The sequence below is a fragment of the Podarcis vaucheri genome (genome assembly GCF_965113315.1).
Source record: "Podarcis vaucheri genome assembly, chromosome: 14".
NCBI classification, from domain to species: domain Eukaryota; kingdom Metazoa; phylum Chordata; class Lepidosauria; order Squamata; family Lacertidae; genus Podarcis; species Podarcis vaucheri.
In genome coordinates this window covers 5,446,988-5,467,483 of record NC_138752.1, presented here as the reverse complement: position 1 = coordinate 5,467,483, position 20,496 = coordinate 5,446,988, and the positions used below count along the sequence as shown (strand labels likewise).

General features: G+C 49.6%; 1 protein-coding gene across 13 annotated transcripts in view; it reads right to left on the bottom strand.

Moving 5' to 3' along the window:
- The window catches only part of TPM1 (tropomyosin 1), a gene marked incomplete at its 3' end in the record, with an annotated part of 30,554 nt that extends 17,091 nt beyond the window's left edge, over positions 1-13,463 (bottom strand). For 3 of the 13 annotated variants that reach the window (XM_082198129.1, XM_082198133.1, XM_082198126.1), the window contains exons 1-2: positions 13,147-13,458; positions 11,449-11,574 (exon numbers count right to left, since the gene is read on the bottom strand). In XM_082198129.1, coding sequence (XP_082054255.1) covers positions 11,449-11,574; positions 13,147-13,260 — 240 coding nt within the window. In that variant the 5' untranslated portion in view covers positions 13,261-13,458. Of the gene's footprint in view, positions 1-5,351; positions 5,729-11,448; positions 11,575-11,744; positions 11,871-13,146 lie in introns of those variants that run through there. The other 10 variants (XM_082198136.1, XM_082198135.1, XM_082198127.1 and 7 more) reach the window with 9 other exon arrangements.
- Between the last annotated feature and the right edge of the window lie 7,033 nt (positions 13,464-20,496).

The following is a 20,496-nucleotide window of genomic DNA, read 5'->3' as shown; positions in this document are numbered from 1 at the left end:
GCAAAAAGATCAGGAATAAATACAAGTTTCTGGAAGTCAAAAGGGCGACGCCACATTTCAATGCACTGAGCTCCTGTTCACTTGGGTGGGGCCTGCACAGAATTACTTCCTGGGCCAGCATGGCTGAAGCAGAGTCCATGTGTGCTTTCCATGTGTGCTCTCAGTGTTACAGTACTTTCATCTCTGGGGAGGGGAAAACTGGCAAACAACCCTGGTCTCAAGTGTGGAAAAAACCGATTAGGCAGCCCAGTTAATAATTACATCAAAACTGATCTCAACCCAGTTGCAGTCTGCAGTGATTAAAGGTCAGTATCCCACTTCCTGTTCCCAAAGCAGAAAGTCAGCAGAGGCGTGCTTGTAGTTTCCTTGAAAGTCCCAAAATTATGGCCTTGCTCTCCCCCCCCCCCCGCCTTTCTCCCCTCTTTCTGCAAAGCAGGGCTTTTCCTTATATGGTAAAGAAAACTACCCATGACACCGGAGGGGCACTCCCAGGGCTAGCCGATAAACACAAGTTTCTGGTCTGTGTTTGCTCATAGTTTCACTATGAGAAGACCAGGGATTAATGATTGCTGCTGCGCTTGACAGCAACTATTTCCCTCCCCCTCCAGTCGCCATTCTGAAGTGAATGGGAAGGGAACAGCACCCTCCACCCTGCAGAGACTCCCTTTCAACAACTCTGCTAGTTACCTGATCTCTGTGTTTTAAAGGAGTATCCTCACAGGATTTGGAATTTGCACAATACACTGGCCATTTCTTACAGCCTGGCCTTTAAGTGCTTGCCTGCTCTCCAGCCCTGCACTCCCATTCTGCAGCAGGCTAGACAACATTTTTACAGACTATCAACTTTTGTGGACTTACTTAAAACAACCTTGGTTTTAAAAGTCCTTGGGTTGATTATATATCCCCACCCACCCAAGGATGGCTTCTACATTATTTTCATGCTGCTGGAATTTGTTAAATGGGTAGATCTGGACATGTGTTTTGGGGAATTTTTTTTTTTTTTAAAGGAATCGCGTTTGCTTTAATCTGTTTTTACTACTGTCTATTTGCTGCCTCTAGTCTCTTTGGAGAAACAAGCAAGCAAGAAAAATGTAAAATATACATACAAGGCTTCCTTAACAAGCAAGGTTTTCTCAGATGATGAGATGAGCCCCCAGGCATAGGACTGCGGTCTGAATTGCAAAACCATCTAAGTCACGGATGGGGAAACCTGGAATCCCAGGAGGCAGCATGGCCAATGGTCAGAGACGGCAGGAGTTGGAGTCCTGCTCCATCTAGAGCCCTGGCTTCGGGTTTCCCCTGCCCCTCCTCTTCTCATCCCCGCCTCCCTCTGCTTTGCATGGTGATCAAGCAAACAAGTGGGTCAGCTGCCATTAAGTCAAGCATCCACCCCACTCAGTACCTGCCCAACTAAATGTTTGCTGCAGAGAAAAGGGAAGGATCCCAGCAGGCAAACAGGAACAGCAATGAAGGCCCCACCTGCACTATACACTTAAAGCATCCCTTTTCATGGCCATGGCTTCCCCAAAGAACCATGGGAGCTGTAGTTTGTTAAGGGTGCTGAGAGTTGTCAGCAGGCTCCCATTCCCCTCAAGAGAACTACAGCTCCCCGAGTTCCCCGAGAAGAGGGATTGTTAAACCACTCCGGGAACTGTAGCTTTGCGAGGGGAATGGGGCTCTCCCAACACCTCTCAGTAGAGGGACATGGGTGGTGCTGTGGGTTAAACCACAGAGCCTAGGGCTTGCCGATCAGAAGGTTGGCGGTTCAAATCCCCACAACGGGGTGAGCTCCCGTTGCTCGGTCCCTGCTCCTGCCAACCTAGCAGTTCGAAAGCACCTCAAAGTGCAAGTAGATAAATAGGTACCGCTCCGGTGAGAAGGTAAATGGTGTTTCCGTGTGCTGCTCTGGTTCACCAGAAGCAGCTCAGTCATGCTGGCCACATGACCCGGAAGCTGTACCCCGGCTCCCTCGGCCAGTAAAGCGAGATGAGCGCTGCAACCCCAGAGTCAGTCACGACTGGACCTAATGGTCAGGGCTCCCTTTACCTTTAATACCTCTCAGTAGCCTTAACAAACTACAAGTTCCCGGGATCCTTTGAGAGAAGTGATGGTTTTTGAAGTGGCATCGCAGTGCTTGAAATGGAGGTGGGAGGGAGCTGCTGGCAGCCTGAACATTTTGTTGCAGGTGCCACTTTTTTTCAGCTTGTGTCTTAAAAAAACAGAACAAAACAAGTCCTGATCTGAACACCTGTATGGCAACCCTGTGCATAGCAGCCACGTGAAACTCAGCCTTGTAGTAAAAGAAACCAGATTCAAAAATGTTCACACTGGTTTTTCTTTTAAAAAATGGTACCAACATCAATATGCATATTTACTTAGAAGTCAAGGGAGATTATTCCCATGTAAATGAACACAGGATCACAGCTTGAGTGAAACTGGCTAGCAATGCTCAGGGAAGTTGCCCATCACCCAGGCATCCATGATATCTGAGTCACCAGCTGCACCTGATCAAGGCAGAGTTCTTTTGTGGGTGAATCTCAGACAGCATGCTTGAGAATTTGCAGCCCAGACAGCACAACCACACACTAACAACCTGGATGAAGAGAAAGTTGCACCAAAAGCAGGGCAGGAAAGTGCACAAATAGGGGTCTTTTTCAATAGTAATGATGGCTAAGTGGAATCTCCATGTTTAGCGGCAATGTATCTTTGAATGCTACTTCCTGGGGAGCAATAGCATCAGAGTGCTACCTCCTTTGTGGACCCCCAGGAAGTTGGCTACCACAGGAAACAGGATGATGAGCTAGAGAAGCCTTTAAAGGCTGGCCCAGAAGGGCTCTCTCATGGGTGGCATACGCAGAAAGTGACAAGAGAGATTGTCTTTCAGCAAATACCAAAGGGCAGGAGTCACAATCCAAAGAAACTGGGTGGTTGCGGGAGAGTTTTGTCATTTTAAGTACACTGTTAACCTGCAGAATTATCTGCCACAGGGAGCTGTGGTGTCGAGTAGCAAAGCCATTCCTTACCAGGAAAGGACACAACAAAAGGTGGGAGCATATTCTTCCAAATGAGAAGTGTCAGGGCAGGAGCAATGACCCCCAGATGTTGCCAGGGCTCCCAACACCCAGCAGACCTGGCAGCCAGCATGACCAGGGTTCAAGGAAGGTGGAGAGCAGTATTCTAGCAACATCTGGAGGGCCAAAGTTTGGCTGAGCAACTCCCCTGGCAGGCAACAAGGAATGCCATGGGGGTGCATGAATGGTCTGGCCCTCCCCCATCAGCCCACTTAATTCCCACATTGGCCACGGAGAAAGGGGGGAGGGAAATGTTTTTCCATAACCAGCACCCCTCATGCCTCAATCTGCTCTGCAGAAGGCTTTTATTACTATTGCTATTTTTTGCTAGCCTACTAAGAGAAGTGGTAAGACAGATGATGTTTCCGTTCTGTAGGAGGCGGCAGCGGCCATCCAATGGGCCATTGTGAGAAACAGACCCAGAAGGGTCTTTGGCCTGATCCATCAAAGCTATTCTTATGCTCTGTGATCTGATCCAGCGACAGGACTCTTCTGATGTTCGTTGAGAAAGAACTCTAGTCCAGGGTGCGGAACATCCTCCAAATGTTGCCCAACTACAACTCCCATCATCCCTGACCTTGCTGATGGGGGAATGGAATCCAACACCTTAAGGAGGGCCAAAGGGTCCCCACCACTCCTCTGGTCAACAAATTTGCACAGGCATAACACACAATGTTGTTTGCACCCAATACTGTGACCCTCTATTAGGAACATGCCAAAATGAATGTTCAGCTGCCTCTCAGGGCTGGGTGCAGTGCAAGATGTGCACAGAGGGGGGTGGTCTCTCCTTCATTGGGGATGGGGGGCCACCTATATCAGTGATTCTTTAGCTGTGGGCCCTCATTGTAGGGGGTTGGACTGGATGCCCCTCGAAGTCTATGAATCAGAGTGGGCCATCTAGGACCCCAACGGTCATCGAGAGTCTAACCCTCTGCAATGCAAGAATCTTTTGGCCAACGTGGGGCTCAAACCCACGACCCGTTCTATGATTCTAAGCGGCATCTAGGTGTAGCCAGGAATTATTTTAGCGGAGGCAGGCTTTTGTTGCAGGGGCAGAACCAAGATATCTGCAATGAAATTGGTCAGTTAGTTATTTGATTGGGGGGTGCAGGCCCCCCACCCCCTGGCTACACCCATGGGAGCAAATCCCCCAACACTTTAAAGAGAAAAGTTAATATGGTGCAGAGGACAGGACACTGGGTTTAAGTTGGGGAGGAATTCAAGTCTCTGCTTAGCTTTAAAGCTTTCTGCTTTGCGTTGACTAAGTCTCTGAGCCTCACCTACCCTCCCCCCACAAGTTAGGGAAGGGCCCCAGCTCAGAGGAGGAAATGGCAGAACAGCTCCTTCTTAGGAGGCACATGGTTCCAAGTTCGATCCTTAGGAGGCCCAGGCAGAGCTGGGAAAACCTCCTGCACAAATCCCTGGAGAGCCCTTGTAGCCAATGCTGAAGCCAGGATGCTCCAGTGGTCCCACTTGGCATCAGGCAAATTTCTGGGTAGGCTATGAGGCTGGCATGCCAATTTCTGCTGCTTACAAGGAAGGCCGGATAAACCGGAATCAAAGCGTGCACATTAATGCATGTCCTTCAAACCATGCGGTTTTGCATGGATTTTACTCCGTTTAAAAAAGTAAACACGTACAACTCCCTCGCTGTGCCCAGAGCCCCGCCCTCTTCATCCCAAAGGTGTAAAGGTGGGTTTTGGCTGCCCCGAATTCAGATTTTCAGGGGCATGTGGTGCAGACTTGCCCCTTGCGCCACCCCGCGCAAAGCAATCCTAAATGGTAATTCACTCTAGCTACGCCTCCTCTCCGAGCCCAAAGCGACTCCTGCAAGGCTCTCCTCGGCCTCGGTCGAAGCCGCGCCGCGCCAGGCTCCCCTTGCAACGCCCAGCTCGCTTCTCGCGGGGAACTTCCCAAAAGCGCCGCCTTTGTTCGCCGAGGCGAGGCCATCGCGGCAACCCCGGCAGCCCCCTTTGTCTCCCGAGGAAGGTTTGGGGGCGCGCTTTGCAAAGCGCGAAGGGCAGGAGGCCCGCCGAGGAGGGAGACGGGGGGGCTCCCTCTTGTCTCCGGGACGGAAGGGCCACCGAGGAGCTGCCGACTCCAAGCGGGGCTCCCCAAGTCCCTCCTTGCCGGAAAGAGAAAAGACCCCCTTTCCGCGCTCCGCGTCTTCCCGGTTCCCAGGCGAGCTGGATCGGGGGCTCCCGAGGCGCAAAGGCGCAGGAAGGGCGGCCGCCGCCCTTGGGAATGCGGCGCCCGGCGCGATGCTCGGGGGGTGGCTACCTGTTCGCGCAGCGCCCGCTCCTCGTCGAGCTCCCGCTGGAGCCGGCCGGCCCTTTCCTCGGCGCCGTCCGCCTGCTCCTGCAGGCTGCGGATCTTGCGGCGCACGGCCTCCAGCGAGCTGAGCCCCGCCGCCATGGGCACCGCCGGAGAGGGGAGCGAGGAGGCGAGGCTGCCAGAAGGGGAAGCGGGCCGCGGCCGACCGGCAAGCAGCGCGGCGCAGGGCCAGGAGGCAAGGCGGCGCCCACCCCGGCTCCTCCCGCCTCGCCGCCTCCGGAAGTCCGCCTTCGCGGCCCCGCCAGCGCCCACCTGCGCCGCCAGGAGACGCCGCGTCTCGGCGCGGAGCCGCGCCCTGCCCTGCCCTGCAGTGGGCTGCGCGGGCACTTACTCGCAAGTAAGCCGCAGTCCTTTCAAGGCCGCATCTTCAGCGCCTGAAGAACCGCTCAAGCCCAACCAGCATCACCGAGATCTGCGGGACTTCCTGCGGATGAAATGCGCTGCGGATCGCGCTGCGAAATTCCTAGCCAAAGTTATATGTGGAGACCTCCACCCCTTTTACACTGTTAGTTTGGAAGTAAACCTCTCCCCTTATTAATTTTAAAAGATCAATAATATATATATCCAGCTTGATTGTAACAAGTGGAATTGTAAAACCAGTGGAATTCATTTCCTAGAATTCCTCGGGAGTGAGTCCAGCTCCAGTTCAAAGCCGTGGGATTTGCTACTGAGTACGCGTGTCCACGGGGTCCAATGGATCACGAAGTCGGACACGACTAAACAACAACAACAACAACAATCATGTCTATGATCAGTTTGCATGCAGACACAGTTCCTCACATACTTTTTTTGCAAGGCCCACAAAATCTTACAGTGGAGTAAACACTTCTGGGATCATGCTATGTGATCTGCTTTTGTTTGCCTCTCTGCATAAGAGGACCCAAATATTTCCCCAGTGCGTGGCCCTGAAGAGGCAGGCAGCCTCTCCCACAAACACCTCAAATCCCTGCATCAATAAATCTAGCATGTCAGGGTTATGCCTTAGCTTGTTTTCATGGGCGTACTAGCTATCTAGATGTTTTTGTATCAGTATTGTAGTGGAATTTATTAAGCAAGTAAATATATTAACCATTTTTGCACACTGAGATACAATCCTGTCCTGTGAGCCCTCCCTTGCTGCCTGAAGTGGAATAGCTCTGACACAAGATGAGAGAACTTGGTATTGAATGCAGCCGGATCTCGCATGCGTTTCCCAAGGTGCAGCACCCTGACCCACATGACTCTTGCTTGGGTAGCAAGGAGGGGTCACTTGGCCTCGTTCCTGTGCTGTGGTGGACTAAGTGGCTTTGTCCCAGGCCTGTCCTGCTTGAACTGCCCCAGCCTCTCTCTCCTATTTGTACAAAGACAAAATGCCCTGGGGCAGGAATGGGTGAGGGGTTTGGGGGCTTGCTGCAGCAGAAAAGGGGGAGGGTGGAAGTGAATGGAGACTTTCCAGAAAAGGTGCACAAGTGCCACCTGGTGGTCAAAGATTCACAGCACTTCCAAGGTGGAAGGTGTGCTCCCAGGGACAGATGCTTTGGCTCAGAGTGATACTACAGCAACATTTCCTGGCTTTAAACCATCTAAAGAATTGAGCCAGATGTCACAATAGCACTGTAGGAAGTAGTTACCAGGGACTGAGCCTGCTACAGATTCCGAGCATTAATTGTTTAGCAGGCTACCTAGCAAGAGCCAGATATGCAAAAACAAGACTGACTCCCACCAACAAAGATTGCGAAAAGGCCACCATAACAAAGCAAATGAAATGGGAGGACATGAGAATGAAAGGTGCTTGTCTGCGTTTCTGGAAACCATTACTGGAGAAATGCAGTGCAATCTTATGCATGTCTATTCAGAAGCAAATCCTGTTGTGTCTGATGGATATTACTCCTCAGTCTGGAAGGGCTGGAGCTCAGTGGCTTTGCATGCAGATGGCCCCAGTTTCAATCCCTGGCACCGCCAGGTATAGCTTTCTATTGTCTGAAACCCCAGAGAACTGTTGCCAGTTAGTGTGAGGTAGATGGACTAAGGGTCTGATTCAGTACAAAGCTGCTTAGGTTTTTAGGATTGTGGCCTTAATGACACTTAGCATTTGCTGGCATTCAAATCATTTCACATGCCTTAATTCACCAATCCTCACAAGAGTCCTGCAAGGTAGACCAATATTATTACCATCTCTACATTGGTCTATGTTTGCAGGGAAGGCTTAGAGAACTTGCATGAATTCTGAAAAGAATTGTGGCCTCTGTGCAACTCTAGGTGTGTTCGGTGGGAGAAGGGGGCTTTACTTTCGTCTATTTGGGAAAGAGCAAAGAGGTTTTAAATTGGCTCTGAACATGCTTGTGTTATAATGCAAATAGAATGGAAAAATTGTGCCCCGCCCCCTGAGAAAACAGGAAGGGGGAAGGAGCAGGACTTGCTGGGCTAGAGAAAACTAGGAAGAATACTGGCTGAAACACAGGGAATGTCAAACCAGAGAATCGCCTTGAGTTGAACACTCCATATTCCAGAGTCATTCTAGGATAGGTGGGGCTTAGGGACAGCAGGATGCTAAAGTGCTGTCCAAAATACTCCAGATATCTCCAAGGAGTTTCATAGCAACAAGGCACAGGGGGATTCTTGGCACCACCAGAAAAACCACGGTGGAGGACAGTCGAGGAGATGCCTTATGCCATCACCATTCCTTCCTTCTGATTGCAGAACCAGGTGGCTAATTCCAAAAGGATGCCTCTTGTAACTGACTCCAATTGGCTGGTCTTGGGGGTTTGGTAAAAAAATGAAAGTGGATCCTAAAGCCTGCCGACTCCTGATCTCGTCCAGTACTGCTGTCTTTGACTGGCAACAGCTTGTCAGGGTCTCAGGCAAGGATCCTTTAAAGCAGGCTTTGCCAGTCTGGTGCCCAGCTGGCTGGAGTTGATGGGAGTTTTAGTTCAAAACCCCGGGGGGGGGGGGGCTGTCACCAGATCACCAAACTTCTACATGCAAAAACCAGGGGTGTCTGCCATTAAGCTATGGGCTTCTCTTTTTCTGCTCCCCCATAGGGAGTGGTTTCCTCACTCCTACCTTATCCACTGATATGAGCTATGACAAAGGCTAGCCAGGGTTTCCATTTGACTAGGATTTGCAACTTCAGTTAAACTTTGGCTTCAAATCTTGGTCAGATGAGTCGCCAAGTTGGGTGTGGTGGGTGTTGTCCTATGGCAGAATCAGCTCCTCCTCAGCCCTGGTTTAAGCATGACACCAGGTATGTATATATATATATTTAAAACCCAGTAATTTGACAACCTACCTGGCAGGGACTGAGCACTTAGCATCTACAGAACCTTCTGCCGGGTTTTCAGCCCCAACCAGGTGCGTTGTCTCAGGTGACTGTGTGAGCAAAAGGAGTATGCCAGAAATCCAGTGTGTGGCATGTGGCTCTGGCGCACTAATTGTTTCTACATGTAGATGTTTCTGCTTTTAAATACAGCTTCATATTTAAACTGAGCTTCAATTGTTTGCTTTAAAAATGAATGGAGAAGTCTGCAAGGAGGGTATTTTTTTAAAGAGAGAAGTTGCTTAGCCCTCTTCATTATAACAGTTTCCTTTCCACAAGACAGGATGTTCCACGTGTTCAGAATTATATCCTACGGAGGTCGGCACATGGAAAATATTGTTCTGGTCATCCAAATTGATTTTTAGTTGAAAGCTGTGTTCAGAAGCCAGAAGGAACTTGGCCTGCTCACTCTCCTGGGAGGGAGGAAACCCCCCACAGATGGCCATTTTGGATTACCATAAACCTCCTGAGGAAGCCTTCAAAACACACAGGCACTCAGGGCAGAAGTGGAGGATGGAGTAACAGGCAGATTTCAGCTGCCATTTCATGCACCTGGGAAGTAAGCCCCAGATTACTCAACTCACCTTACTTTTGAGTATAATAGTATAGGATTGGGCTGAAAGGCTGCAATCCCTAAACAATTACCAGCCAGCAAGCCCCACCCCACTCAGTCTACTCAGTGGGACTCAGTCCTGAGTCAACATGCTGCAGGAGTAGTACTGATCTCTCTCTCTCTCTCTCTCTCTCTCTCTCTCTCTCTCTCTGTGTGTGTGTGTGAGAGAGAGAGAGAGAGAGAGAGAGACTCTCTCTCTCTCCTGATAGCAAACATAGTTTTCAAAGCCAAGCAAGTTCAGATGGGGCTGCCTGTACTACAGCTTTCTGGCAGTGAAGGCTTCTGAAAGTAGGATCTGTGACAATTTAGAACAATAGGGCACACCTTTACAGTAAAAGGGCACCTGCCAAGACTCTGCTGACTGGTGGAGGCCACGCAGGGAACAGGATAGCAACACCCTAAAGTTACTCATTAAGCTGTTCCCTCCCACTACAGGCAAACCAGTGTGTCTCAAAGGAAGTGATTTGGAGGCTGACTGCCGTCTGCTTTGCCTATGACTAATGTCCCCGCAGTTGCCCAATCCCAGCCGGTAAAGGTGATCTCACTCCAGGGAGCCCTTCCTCATGCACACTCATTTAACATCCGTCCTTCCCTAAGCATTTTTCTGAATCAATCCAGGAAATTATTTCCTCTCTAGGCAAGTTGGCCTTCTAGATCAAGTAGCACTGGATCTCCTTTTGCTGCTTTCTACAAAAAGAAACCCCACACCTAAAGGTACAGGATGGAAAAAAGATGGGGAAGGAGCTCTCACTTTCCTTTCAACATTTGCAAGCCAATGTGCCTGCTTTCTGAATTAAAGGGAAATTGCAAGAGTCTCCTTCTGAGAATCCAGTAGCATTTCTCAGCTCTCCCCAGCCTTCATCTGAGACAAGCCATTTCAAAATAGTCTGCATTCTTTTCCTTATAAGGAATATCTCCCCTGGATCTATATGCGGCTCCTTTGAACAAGTTAAATAAACCGGCTGGCTGGAATGCTGACTTCCATCTATAGAATGCCACATACGGGGGAAACACATCTGAACCAGATTAGACGCAGCCTGTCTCTCAGACGAAGAGTCATTCTGTGGTTCTATGGCTGAAATTAAGTCAAACAGATTCCTTTCTAGGCTGGGCACAAGACTTTCTTTTTTAATCCTACGCAATGGACTGAGCAGAAATAAGAAAAAGTTTGTCTTCCAACTTGCACTGGATCTTCTTCATTTAACACCACACTTTTGCCCATTCTTTCTAAAACCACTTATGTATATGGAAGTTATGCTACCATTTTTCAAATGAGTGAAATATAAGTGACATCATCTGCTTGGGATGTGCATCACCCGCTCTAAACTTGGGAGGACGTCTTTACTTGGAAAGAATTTCCCTTGCACCGTAATGGACGGGGAGCTACAAATGTCTGAGAGTTACATGCATGAGACTATTTAATACTCGTCAAGGGTTAGACAGGTGGGCGGAATGAGAGGCTGCAAAGGGTGCAGCTCTCACCCAGACCATATAAAGTGCTGAGCTATATATAACCCCGATGCTTATTCTCTGGATCTATCTCCTGCAGACTGCAGACCCAGCAAGTATCACCTTCCGGGCTGAGTCCTCACAGCTGTAGTTTTCTTGACAAACCTTCTGACTTTCAAAACCAGAAGATGGCTTGGAAGTTAAGAATCATTGGCCTACCTGTACCCTCAAATCCTTAAGCACAGACATCTTTTGGTAACCTACTGGGTATCCATTATATGCATTGAAGCCTCAACTCAACAACCCTAAGTATTTACATCCCTTCCCTGTTTTATGTGTATCAATATGTGTCTTTTGAATAGTTGCAAAGATTTTAAATGTAACATCAATTATCCCTTCATCCTCTGCCTGCATATTGACCCCCGAGAGACATCTTTCCCCTTCGCTTATGAAGCTGTAGCACTTCACATGCTTGGAGGTACCCAAAATGAACAAATGGTACCCATGCTCTTTGGTGATGGGGTGACTGTCATCATGCAAGGAAAATGGTCTGTTCCTGCCCATCCGCCCATGTCAAGAGATGCCTGGCCCTGAAGATGGACTTGTGTGGCCTTAGAGATGGCATGGGCTGATGGCAGCCCAAATGTTAGTGGTGTGTGTGATGGTGGAAAGGGAAGGGTACTCACATCTGCAGCCTTTTTCTCTGCCACCTCCAACTTTTCCTGGGCATCTTTCAGGGACTCAGAATATTTGTCCAGTTCATCTTCAGTGCTCTTCAGCTTCTTTTGCAGAGCCACCAGCTCATCCTCCAGCTGGTTGTGGCGTGGGGAAAGCAGGGAGGACGTGTGGGAGAAGGGGGTGCAGCAGGCAAGGTGATCGCGCACAGGAGAAGTGCAGGTGCAGAAGGACAGATGGACAGAGGAGGAGAGAAGGAGGAAAGAGGGAGAGAAGGAGAACCGTTAGCATCATCTCAGCACGGTACCTTGGTGGCCTTCTCATCCGCAGCCAGCAGGCTCTCTTCCGCTTTGTGCTGCTCTTCCAGAACCCGGTCCCTCTCATCCTCAGAGGCCCGCAGTTGCTTTTCCAACTGCAGAATGTCCTCCTCCAACTAGCCACGCATGTTAGAGGCAAAAGAGGAGGAGACAGACAACACACTCAGATGCATTTGTGTCCAGGGACATTGCCCTGCCTTCAGCCACCCTCTTGGATTCCTCCCACCCACCCTGGAATTAGCAAGCACAATATTTTTAAACGTCTCCATTACATGGGCAGACAAGACCAGAACCAGGAGAAAAGGCATTAACCAAGTGGCATGTGAGGCAGGATGCAACAGATCTGAGCCGTGGACTCAGCCCCATCCATAGGCCAGTCCACACCCTGTGCTTAGATATAGTTATTGACTTAGAGGGTTTGGTTGTTCTTTTTATTTTTTAACCCCACTCTGGAGATCACTTTAAAAAAAGTGGGGTGGGAGACAGTCCCTGATTTGAACTGGACCCCAATCCAGCTATACTTAATCACTAGTCAATGTTGCTGAAACCAACAAAACAAGTTATTTGTGAGTAACTGTTTTCAGTGGGGCTTAGTCAAGACAAGCTTGAGCTGGCCTGGACTGGTTGATGGCAAGGACCCTCATGCCCACTTGGAAGCCAAGCAGAACGGGGAATGTCGGGGCTTCCTCCCACAGGGAGGCTGTGGGCTCAATCCTCTAGGCATGTCTCCTTAGGATCAGGGCCCTTGACCCCAATGGGCAAGCCTCACTGCCTGGCCTTCTGCATCTTTTCTCACAAGTAAAATCCCACCCCCATGGGATTTTACTTCTGAGAAAAGAGGCTTCTGGTCCTGCTGTAGGGATTCTGCTCCTCTTATTGCAGTGAAACTAGTTTGACGCTCAGAAAGCTGGCAGGCCAGCCTGTGTCTCCGTGTGTCAAAAAGTCCCAGGGCACACCCTGCTTCTCCTCCTCCACGACCTGGGAGCCGCGGAGCGGGGCCTGCTACCGTCGAGCCACCGTCCAGAAACGTTCCCCTTCAGCCAACTGCTTTCCTCCGGAGGAGGTGCAGACCCCTTCTCTCCCATGAGCCCAGCTTCTTCCAGGGGCAAAAAAGAAAGACTCCCCCAACTTTAGGCAAATTTCCTTGACGTCCCACCGCGCGCCCTCTTTCTTACAAAGCACTCCAGAAACCCAACGCCGGGAAGGCAGCCCGTCAGTCTGGAACCTCCTGGAGATCCACGGACCTTACTCCCGAGGAAACACGTCGAGAATCGGGAGGGTCGTTTGCTGGAGCGCCCCCTCGCCTTCTCGGGGGGTGGTTCCCCATATTCCCCAGCCCCGCTCCAAACTCCCTCCACTCCCCTGCGGGGCCCCGACGGGGCGTCCGCCCACCTGCTTGCTCCTGTCCTCGGCCGCCTTCTTGTCGGCTTCGGCTTGCTCGGCCCGGTCCAAGGCGTTCTCCTTGTCCAGTTTGAGCATCTGCATCTTCTTCTTGATGGCATCCATGGCGGCGGCGGCGGCGGTGGTCGGGGGTCAGCGGCAAGAAGAAGAAGAAGAACGTCCCGGTTCGAAGGCGGCGGCGGCGGCGCGGCGGACCTGTGCGTCTGGCTGCTGCTGCTGCTGCTGCGTCTGGAGCTGCCTTCCTGGAGGAGGCTGGGCTGCGCGGAGACGAAGGGCCGGGCTGAAGTGCGAGCGCCTCCCCAGTCGCGCCGGGCAGATAAGTACCGCCGTCCCCGGGGGCCGAGTGCATTCCTGGAGACATCCAATACTTTTTTGGGAAAGGGCTCGCGCCGCCCTCCCTCCGCCCGCCCGCCTCCCCAGCCCTCCTCCTCCTCTCCTTCTCCGCATCTTTTTCTCTTCTCCCTGCCATTTGATCCCAGAGATGCCTATATAAGGGCAAAGAGGGACGGGGCGAGAAGGCAGGAGCCGCTGCTGCCGGGGAGCCTCCGTCCAACCTCGCGGCCCGACGGCGCTTCTGCTTCTTACCCCAGGATGGCCCTCAGCAGCCTGGACGGCTTTCCCAGGAGGCGGGTGAAGACCATGGACGGCCGTTGGGCTCTGCCGGGCCCCTTGCTGCCTGCCTTCCACCTCCGCCGTCGGAAGCGGGAGATTCCTCCGGAGCGCAAGTGGCCAGCGCGCCTTGCGCCTTCCCGTCCTTTGGGGCATCTTGTGAGAAGAAGAGGGTGATGGACCCGATGGACGCCCCCCTCCCGGGCTCTTTTTACCTTTATACAGTCCAGGGGGAAGCGGGTTCAAAGGCAGATTCAAGCCATTAAGCTCTCCAACTTCCTTGGATTAATTGATTGTATTTCCTAGATGCTTTTCATTCAAATGAATCCCAAAGTGGTTTGCAAACAATAAAGAATATCGTAATACAGCATAACAGAACCTCTCAAGTACAGCATAAACCATATAAAATAATTAACAAATCATCAGTGAAATAATTACAGTCGCTTTATAAAATACTTTACTGATAACCCTGAAGAACGGCAGCCCCTGAAATCAAACCTTGAAGTTTGGCAAACTCAAATAGACTGATTGGTCCTGGAGTGGGGAGGGAGGCAAGCTGGGATTTTGCCTTCCCCACCCTTTTGTAATTGTTATGTACTGGAAATCAATAATAATATAATGAAATTTTGAAAAAAAAAACAGTTAATATCTATGGAACACTATTAACAAAGCAATGAAAAACAAGCTAAGCATCACAATTACAACAAAAGTCATTATATATGGCATTTATAGCCTATAAAACATGAGTCTTTGGGCCACTCCTCCCTCAGCCTGATCTACCTCATCTTGGGAGGGTGGCACTGAAGGAAAGAGAGCCGGGCTCTGTAGAGGAAGGGTAGGAAATCTATTTCTTTTGTCGAGGGTCGCACTCCCTTGGGCATAACCTGCACGCCTATGGTGAGTGGAGCCAGAGACAAAAATGTTCTGGATTAGCTGATCTGGAATCAGGACAGCCTGGCTTTGATGTCCACCATGGCTACTACCTCCAGTTAGAATGCCTAGGTTTGACCCGGCTCTAGAGCTGCTGCAGCTGGATGCCTCTCTCTGCCCCGGGTCAAGCCTCACCTGGGGATGGAGCTGCAGCTGGGCGGACACAGCGTTGCTGCCTACTCTCCTCTGCACCCCCGGGTCAGGCTTGACCCAGGAATGGAGTTGCGGCTGGTGGCGTTTGGCGCAAGGGAGCTGCCCGTCTCTGCAGCTCCCTCACACATCAGATCCAGGCTCTGATGGGGGAGCCTGTTGTGGTGGCCCCTGGACCACGCCCCCCCCAGCCTTCCCCCCACGCTACACCACTGGGCCAACCAGATGCCTGTGGCAGGAAACATGCAGGCAGAACCTGAGCACCAGAGGCCTCTCCGCTTCCGCAGTTTCCAGCAACTGGTGTGCAGAAGCACAGAAAGTGTGTGGGTGATGAGATGTACATAAAAAATCCAGGCAAAATGAGGAAGCAGAAAAAGGAGCCCTGATGGGATGGAAGAGTGGGCAACTTCAGAAGGCATTTGAGGACCACATCAGGTGCGACCCTGGGTCTCAGGTTTTCCCCTTTGTGCTGTAAGAGAAATGCAAGATCTAATTGTACTAAAAGAAACACAATAAAATCAAGCAATAACATGTTTTAAAACTTAGATGGACAACCAGTTTAAAACCCATCCATTGCTTGAATTGAAACAAATGTACCGTACACAAAACTCAAAAGCTACTTACAATTTTTTCAGACGGTGCTGTAGTGAAAAGGCCATGTTACAAATTTGTTTCCCCTCCCCGCATTTCCTTGTTGCAATAACATGCCAGAGACAAAACAGTCAAAGAAAGAAAGAGACCAAGTGTGCTCTCTTAACTTGCTGCCTTGCTGATTAATCAACCCCAGAATTCAGAATTCAAGCTCCAGAGTAAAGTTTATTGCCCTGTTTTAAGATATGGGAGAGGATTTGGATTAGTCAGTCTTCCTTTGCTGCAGGAAACTGAGGTCCCAACCCCACAATCTTTCTCTCTCCCCCACCCCAGTGACAGTTCTCAGTCTTCGAACATAGAACTACATGACAGACCTTTCTGTAGAAGTAGAGCATTTGCTCTGCGTGCAGAAGGTTCAATCCTGCCATCTCCATGTTGGCTCGTGAAAACCTCCTGTCTGAGCCAGTGCAGAATCTATACTAGGCCATACGGATTCATGGTCTAACTCTGTATAGAGGAGAATGTTTCTAAGCATGCACAGATGTTTCCCCATACATATTCAGATGGGGAAGGCTTCTGAGACCTTTCTGTCGGCTTTGTTTATGAGTTATTTAAATGGTTTTATTGATATACTGTACACTGTTTTATGTGTTTAGCCTTTTACACCTTTAGCCTTTTTGAAGTAAGCAAATTAATGCTATTATTATTATGCCTGATCCGATTGCTTCTTATAAGTCCTGTGGGCAGGGCAGGGGCTATACTATGATCCATCACACTCTTTGTTCCAGATAAATACAAAAATGCTAGCAGTAAGATGAACTTCACATTAATCAAGAAGAGAAGATCCCTGAGCATGCGTAAAAGAATAATTCCCCTTGCACTGCAGTAAGACAGGAGGAAGAGAGTTCAGAACAAAGGGGATGACTTCTGAGTCAAAGCAGCCTCATGCCAGCAACTAAACACCCTGTGGGGATATTCTAACCTGCACTATCAACTGTCCATGCAAAACAAGCTGCTGATCACTATTCCAAATTAATAATGTTTGCAGAGTGTTGCCAGTGCCCTAAAGGCAGCTTTGCATGTCACACTGCCAAGTTTGCCCTTATCATAGAACTGTATCCAGTCCCAGAGTCCTCAGAGACTGTGCCTGGACTATGTAGTTCAAAGTTTGCAAACACTCTGCTGTGTTCACACCAGAGTTCACACGACCTTTTTAGGGGGAGCTGAAATCCTTGAGGACATTAAAAGTCCATTTGTTTATTTAAGTGTTTTTAGGTCTCTCAAGGTAAATACCCCACAAGGCAGCTGACAATTACTTAAAATACAAAACTACAAAAACAGATGCTTATAAAAACAAAACAATAAAACACCACAAATGAACAGAAGATAAACCTTTTCATAAAGTCTGGCTAAAAGATGAAAACTAGCTTCAAGGGTAGCATCACAACTGAGGGTCTGATTGGCTCATGAAACCCCTTTTCTGCTTTTCACTCACAGGCCAGGCAGGGGAAGAATATTTTCGTAACTGCAGCAGCCCTGGTAGATCAGATTTTGGCATGTCATTACATTTCTAATGGGAACAACACATGTGGGAACTGAATGAGGAATGACGTCGGCAGAGGTTAGGTTCGGGGAGGTATAAAAATATTTAGCTTTGAGCTACATAAGCCTGCACTTTCCCCTTTCCCACTGCCCCAATTGCTGACAATTCGCTTAAAATGACATTAATATAAACCCACATTCATTTGTATCGTCTGTGAGGCAGAGCACCCCACACACTGGAAGCCGAGGGAGTGCTCCATTTTTCAGAGTTAAAATGGGATCTTTTTGCAATCGTGCTCACCCCTGAAAATGTTTATTCTAAGAGAAAGTGTGATGCCTCTTGAAAGGAACTTGATGCCCTCTTATACTCCACAAGTCACTGACCTGGTCAGAAGGACATGGGGCCCAGATCATTGACTCACACAGGGATACAATGGGCAAACTCTTCTGAGAACAGATAATCTGGCTGCATGTCTACACAATCCTGATGGAGCAGGATAACTGGATGCAAGCACAGCCTGGCTGGAATAACAGAATCATAAAATCATAGAATTGTAGAGTTGGAAGGGAAACCAAGGATTGCCTAGTCCAGCGCCCTGCGATGCAGGAATAATACTCTCAGTGCATAAGAGTACCCAAATACTTCCCCAGTGCATGGCCCTGAAGAGGCAGGCAACCTCTCCCACAAACACCTCAAATCCCTGCAGCAATAAATCTAGCATGTCAGGGTTATTGTCTAGCCCTTTTTTCATGGGTGTACTAGCTATCTAGATGCAGGGATTTAGTTGTTTTTGTATCAGTAGTGGAATGTATTAAGCAAGTAAATATATTAACCATTTTTGCACATGGAGGAACAATTCTGTCCTGTGAGCCCTCCCTTGCTACCTGAAGTGGAATAGCTCTGACACAAGATGAGAGAACTTGGTATGGAATACAGCTGGATCTCGCATTTCCCAAGATGCAGCCCACTGACCCACAAGACTCTTGCTTGGGGAGATGGAGGTGCCCAGCAAGGAAGAGTCACCTGGCCTTGTTGTTCCTGTGCTATGGTGGACCACAGGAAGCGGCTTGGTCCCAGGACTCTTCTCCTGAGCGCCTCAGAGGAACGTGCCTTGCCCCGTGCCAGATTCTTTGTCCATCTAGCTGGGTATTACCTCCTTTGACTGGCAGTGGCTCTTCAGGGTGATCGTGGGACAGATCCATCACTTCCATCACTCACTGCTACCAGATCTTTCCTTCTTTTTCAAACTGTAGGCACATCACACAGAGCTGCAGTGAGCAGCCTTCTCTGAGGGTGGGCAGTTTGGAGTCGCAAAATATTTCAGGCCTCCCAATTTTCAACCCAAGCAATGGAGCATCTTGCTCAATTGCAGGCCTGAAGCATGTTAGGGGCCAGCAAGTTAAGAGCGACTGAGTGTATAATTTAGAGACATTCCCTTAAATGGGATGGGAATCAGGAATATGTAATTTGTGGACATGGCCTAAAGGCATGTAGGCCTGTCAGAGCACAGCAAGGCATAAAAGACGGTGGTATAAATTGGAGGGAAGTATGCAGGCTGAAATCGTTTCTCTGCTCCCCCCACTTCCTGCTGCCTACATTCTTGGATGTACATCATACAACATGATGTCCAATGGAGAATAAATACAGTATCGATGGTAGCACTGGGGGGGTCCTCCAGAGGTGCTGAAGCCAAGCAGCTGCCCAGTAGTACCATCCCCAGGTGCCCGTTTGGAACACCTGCCTCTGGCATTTGATCTCTGGGTCTCACTTGGTTGAAAAAGCTACAACAATCTCTCCTCTTCTCCCTTTACTTTGCCTATGGACATACCTTCCAGAAGTCCACCATTTATTTGCTAGTCCTTAAGGTAGCACTAGACTTTTTAAGGGCTGCTCCACATGCCCTGTTTATTGTTCATGACGCCGGTGGCGCTGTGGTGTAAACCACAGAGGCTTGGGCTTGCCGATCAGAAGGTCGGTGGTTCAAATCGGTCCCAGCTCCTGCCAACCTAGCAGTTCAAAAGCACGTCAAAGTGCAAATAGATAAATAGGTACCGCTTCGGCAGGAAGGTAAATGGCGTTTCTGTGCGCTGCTCTGGTTCACCAGAAGCGTCTTAGTCATGCTGGCCACATGACCCGGAAAAACTGTCTGTGGACAAACGTTGGCTCCCTTGGCCTGTAAAGCGAGATGAGCGCCGCAACCCCAGAGTCGTTCGTGACTGGACAACTGTCAGGGGTCCTTTACCTTTACTTTTATGATGATTTGTGCTCATGCTGTTATCTGGACAGTCATACATGATCTCACTTTCCTCACTATTTGTGCATCCCAAAGCTTTGGGGTATTCATACGGCTTCATTTCCAACCATTGCCTGCCTTGTAATTTCTTGATGAAGCCCAGTGACTTTTAATGCCCAAATGTTCTAGGTTTGTTTTCGCTGTGCTGGAACCCCTGCAGACAGTGTGGTGGTGTTGGGGAAGCGTCACAGAACCATTAAAAAAGCAGAAGAAATCCACTATTAATGCACCATTGTTTTTTCAAGAGCATGTGGACTGGGACTGATGACAGTTGTATTCCTGTCAGTCAATCTCACAGTTCAAAGCTGGAGCTACCTCACTCAGGTCTTACTGCATGAAACCGGTTGCTGTGACTAAAAGTCCTGGCCTCCCCACAGCCATGTTTGTTTCCTCTTCTCCAGGGCTTCTTCCAAGCAATCAGAGACTGTGCCTGCGTGAAGCTTGTCTTTGCTGCTCCTGTTTCATACAGCTCCTGGTTCTAGGAGTCAGAGGGGACTCCTAGTCCTGTCACAGCAGCGGGGGGTGGGGGGTGGGACAACACCTGTGACTCTTCACCTGCCTGACTCATCTCTGCCTCTTGACCTCCCTCCTCCCACTTGCCTGCTTCAGCTTCTGCCTCTGTTCCTTGACTGCTCTCCATCACAGACCCTCCCTGCTCACTAAGCCCTGTTTATCCCTTCAGCTTCCGACACCTCCTCTCCCCAGTCTTTTCCCTCTTCTCCCTGCAGCCATTCATTGTTGTCCCACCACCACTCCTCTGAGTCTTCTTCTCTTGGTGGTTCCCCAGTAGGCACATCCCACCATTCCTCCACATCCAACCAGTCCATACCATAGTCCAATAGCATCTGGAAGTCACCTCATTGATGCAGAAAGCTGGCCTAGGTTATCAGCAATGGCAACAACATTCATTTCATTTTGAAATGTAGAGGTGGCTCCTTTGTTCAGCTGTTGGCTGACACAAAAAGCTCCATGTAACATCCAGGTTATATTACTGCAGTGAACTCTTATGTGGGGCTGTCCTTGAGGTTGGTCTGGAAGTTGCAGCTAGTGCAAAATGGGTCAGCATGACTGATCACTGGGGCAGGATAATCACCACCATGTTACGCTGCTGTTGAAAAAATTACCAATTAGCTACTGAGCTAAGTTCAAAGTTCTGGTTCTGGTATACAAACCCCAATGCAGCTTGAGATGATACCAAAAAATATTGCATACCCTCTAACGTTTT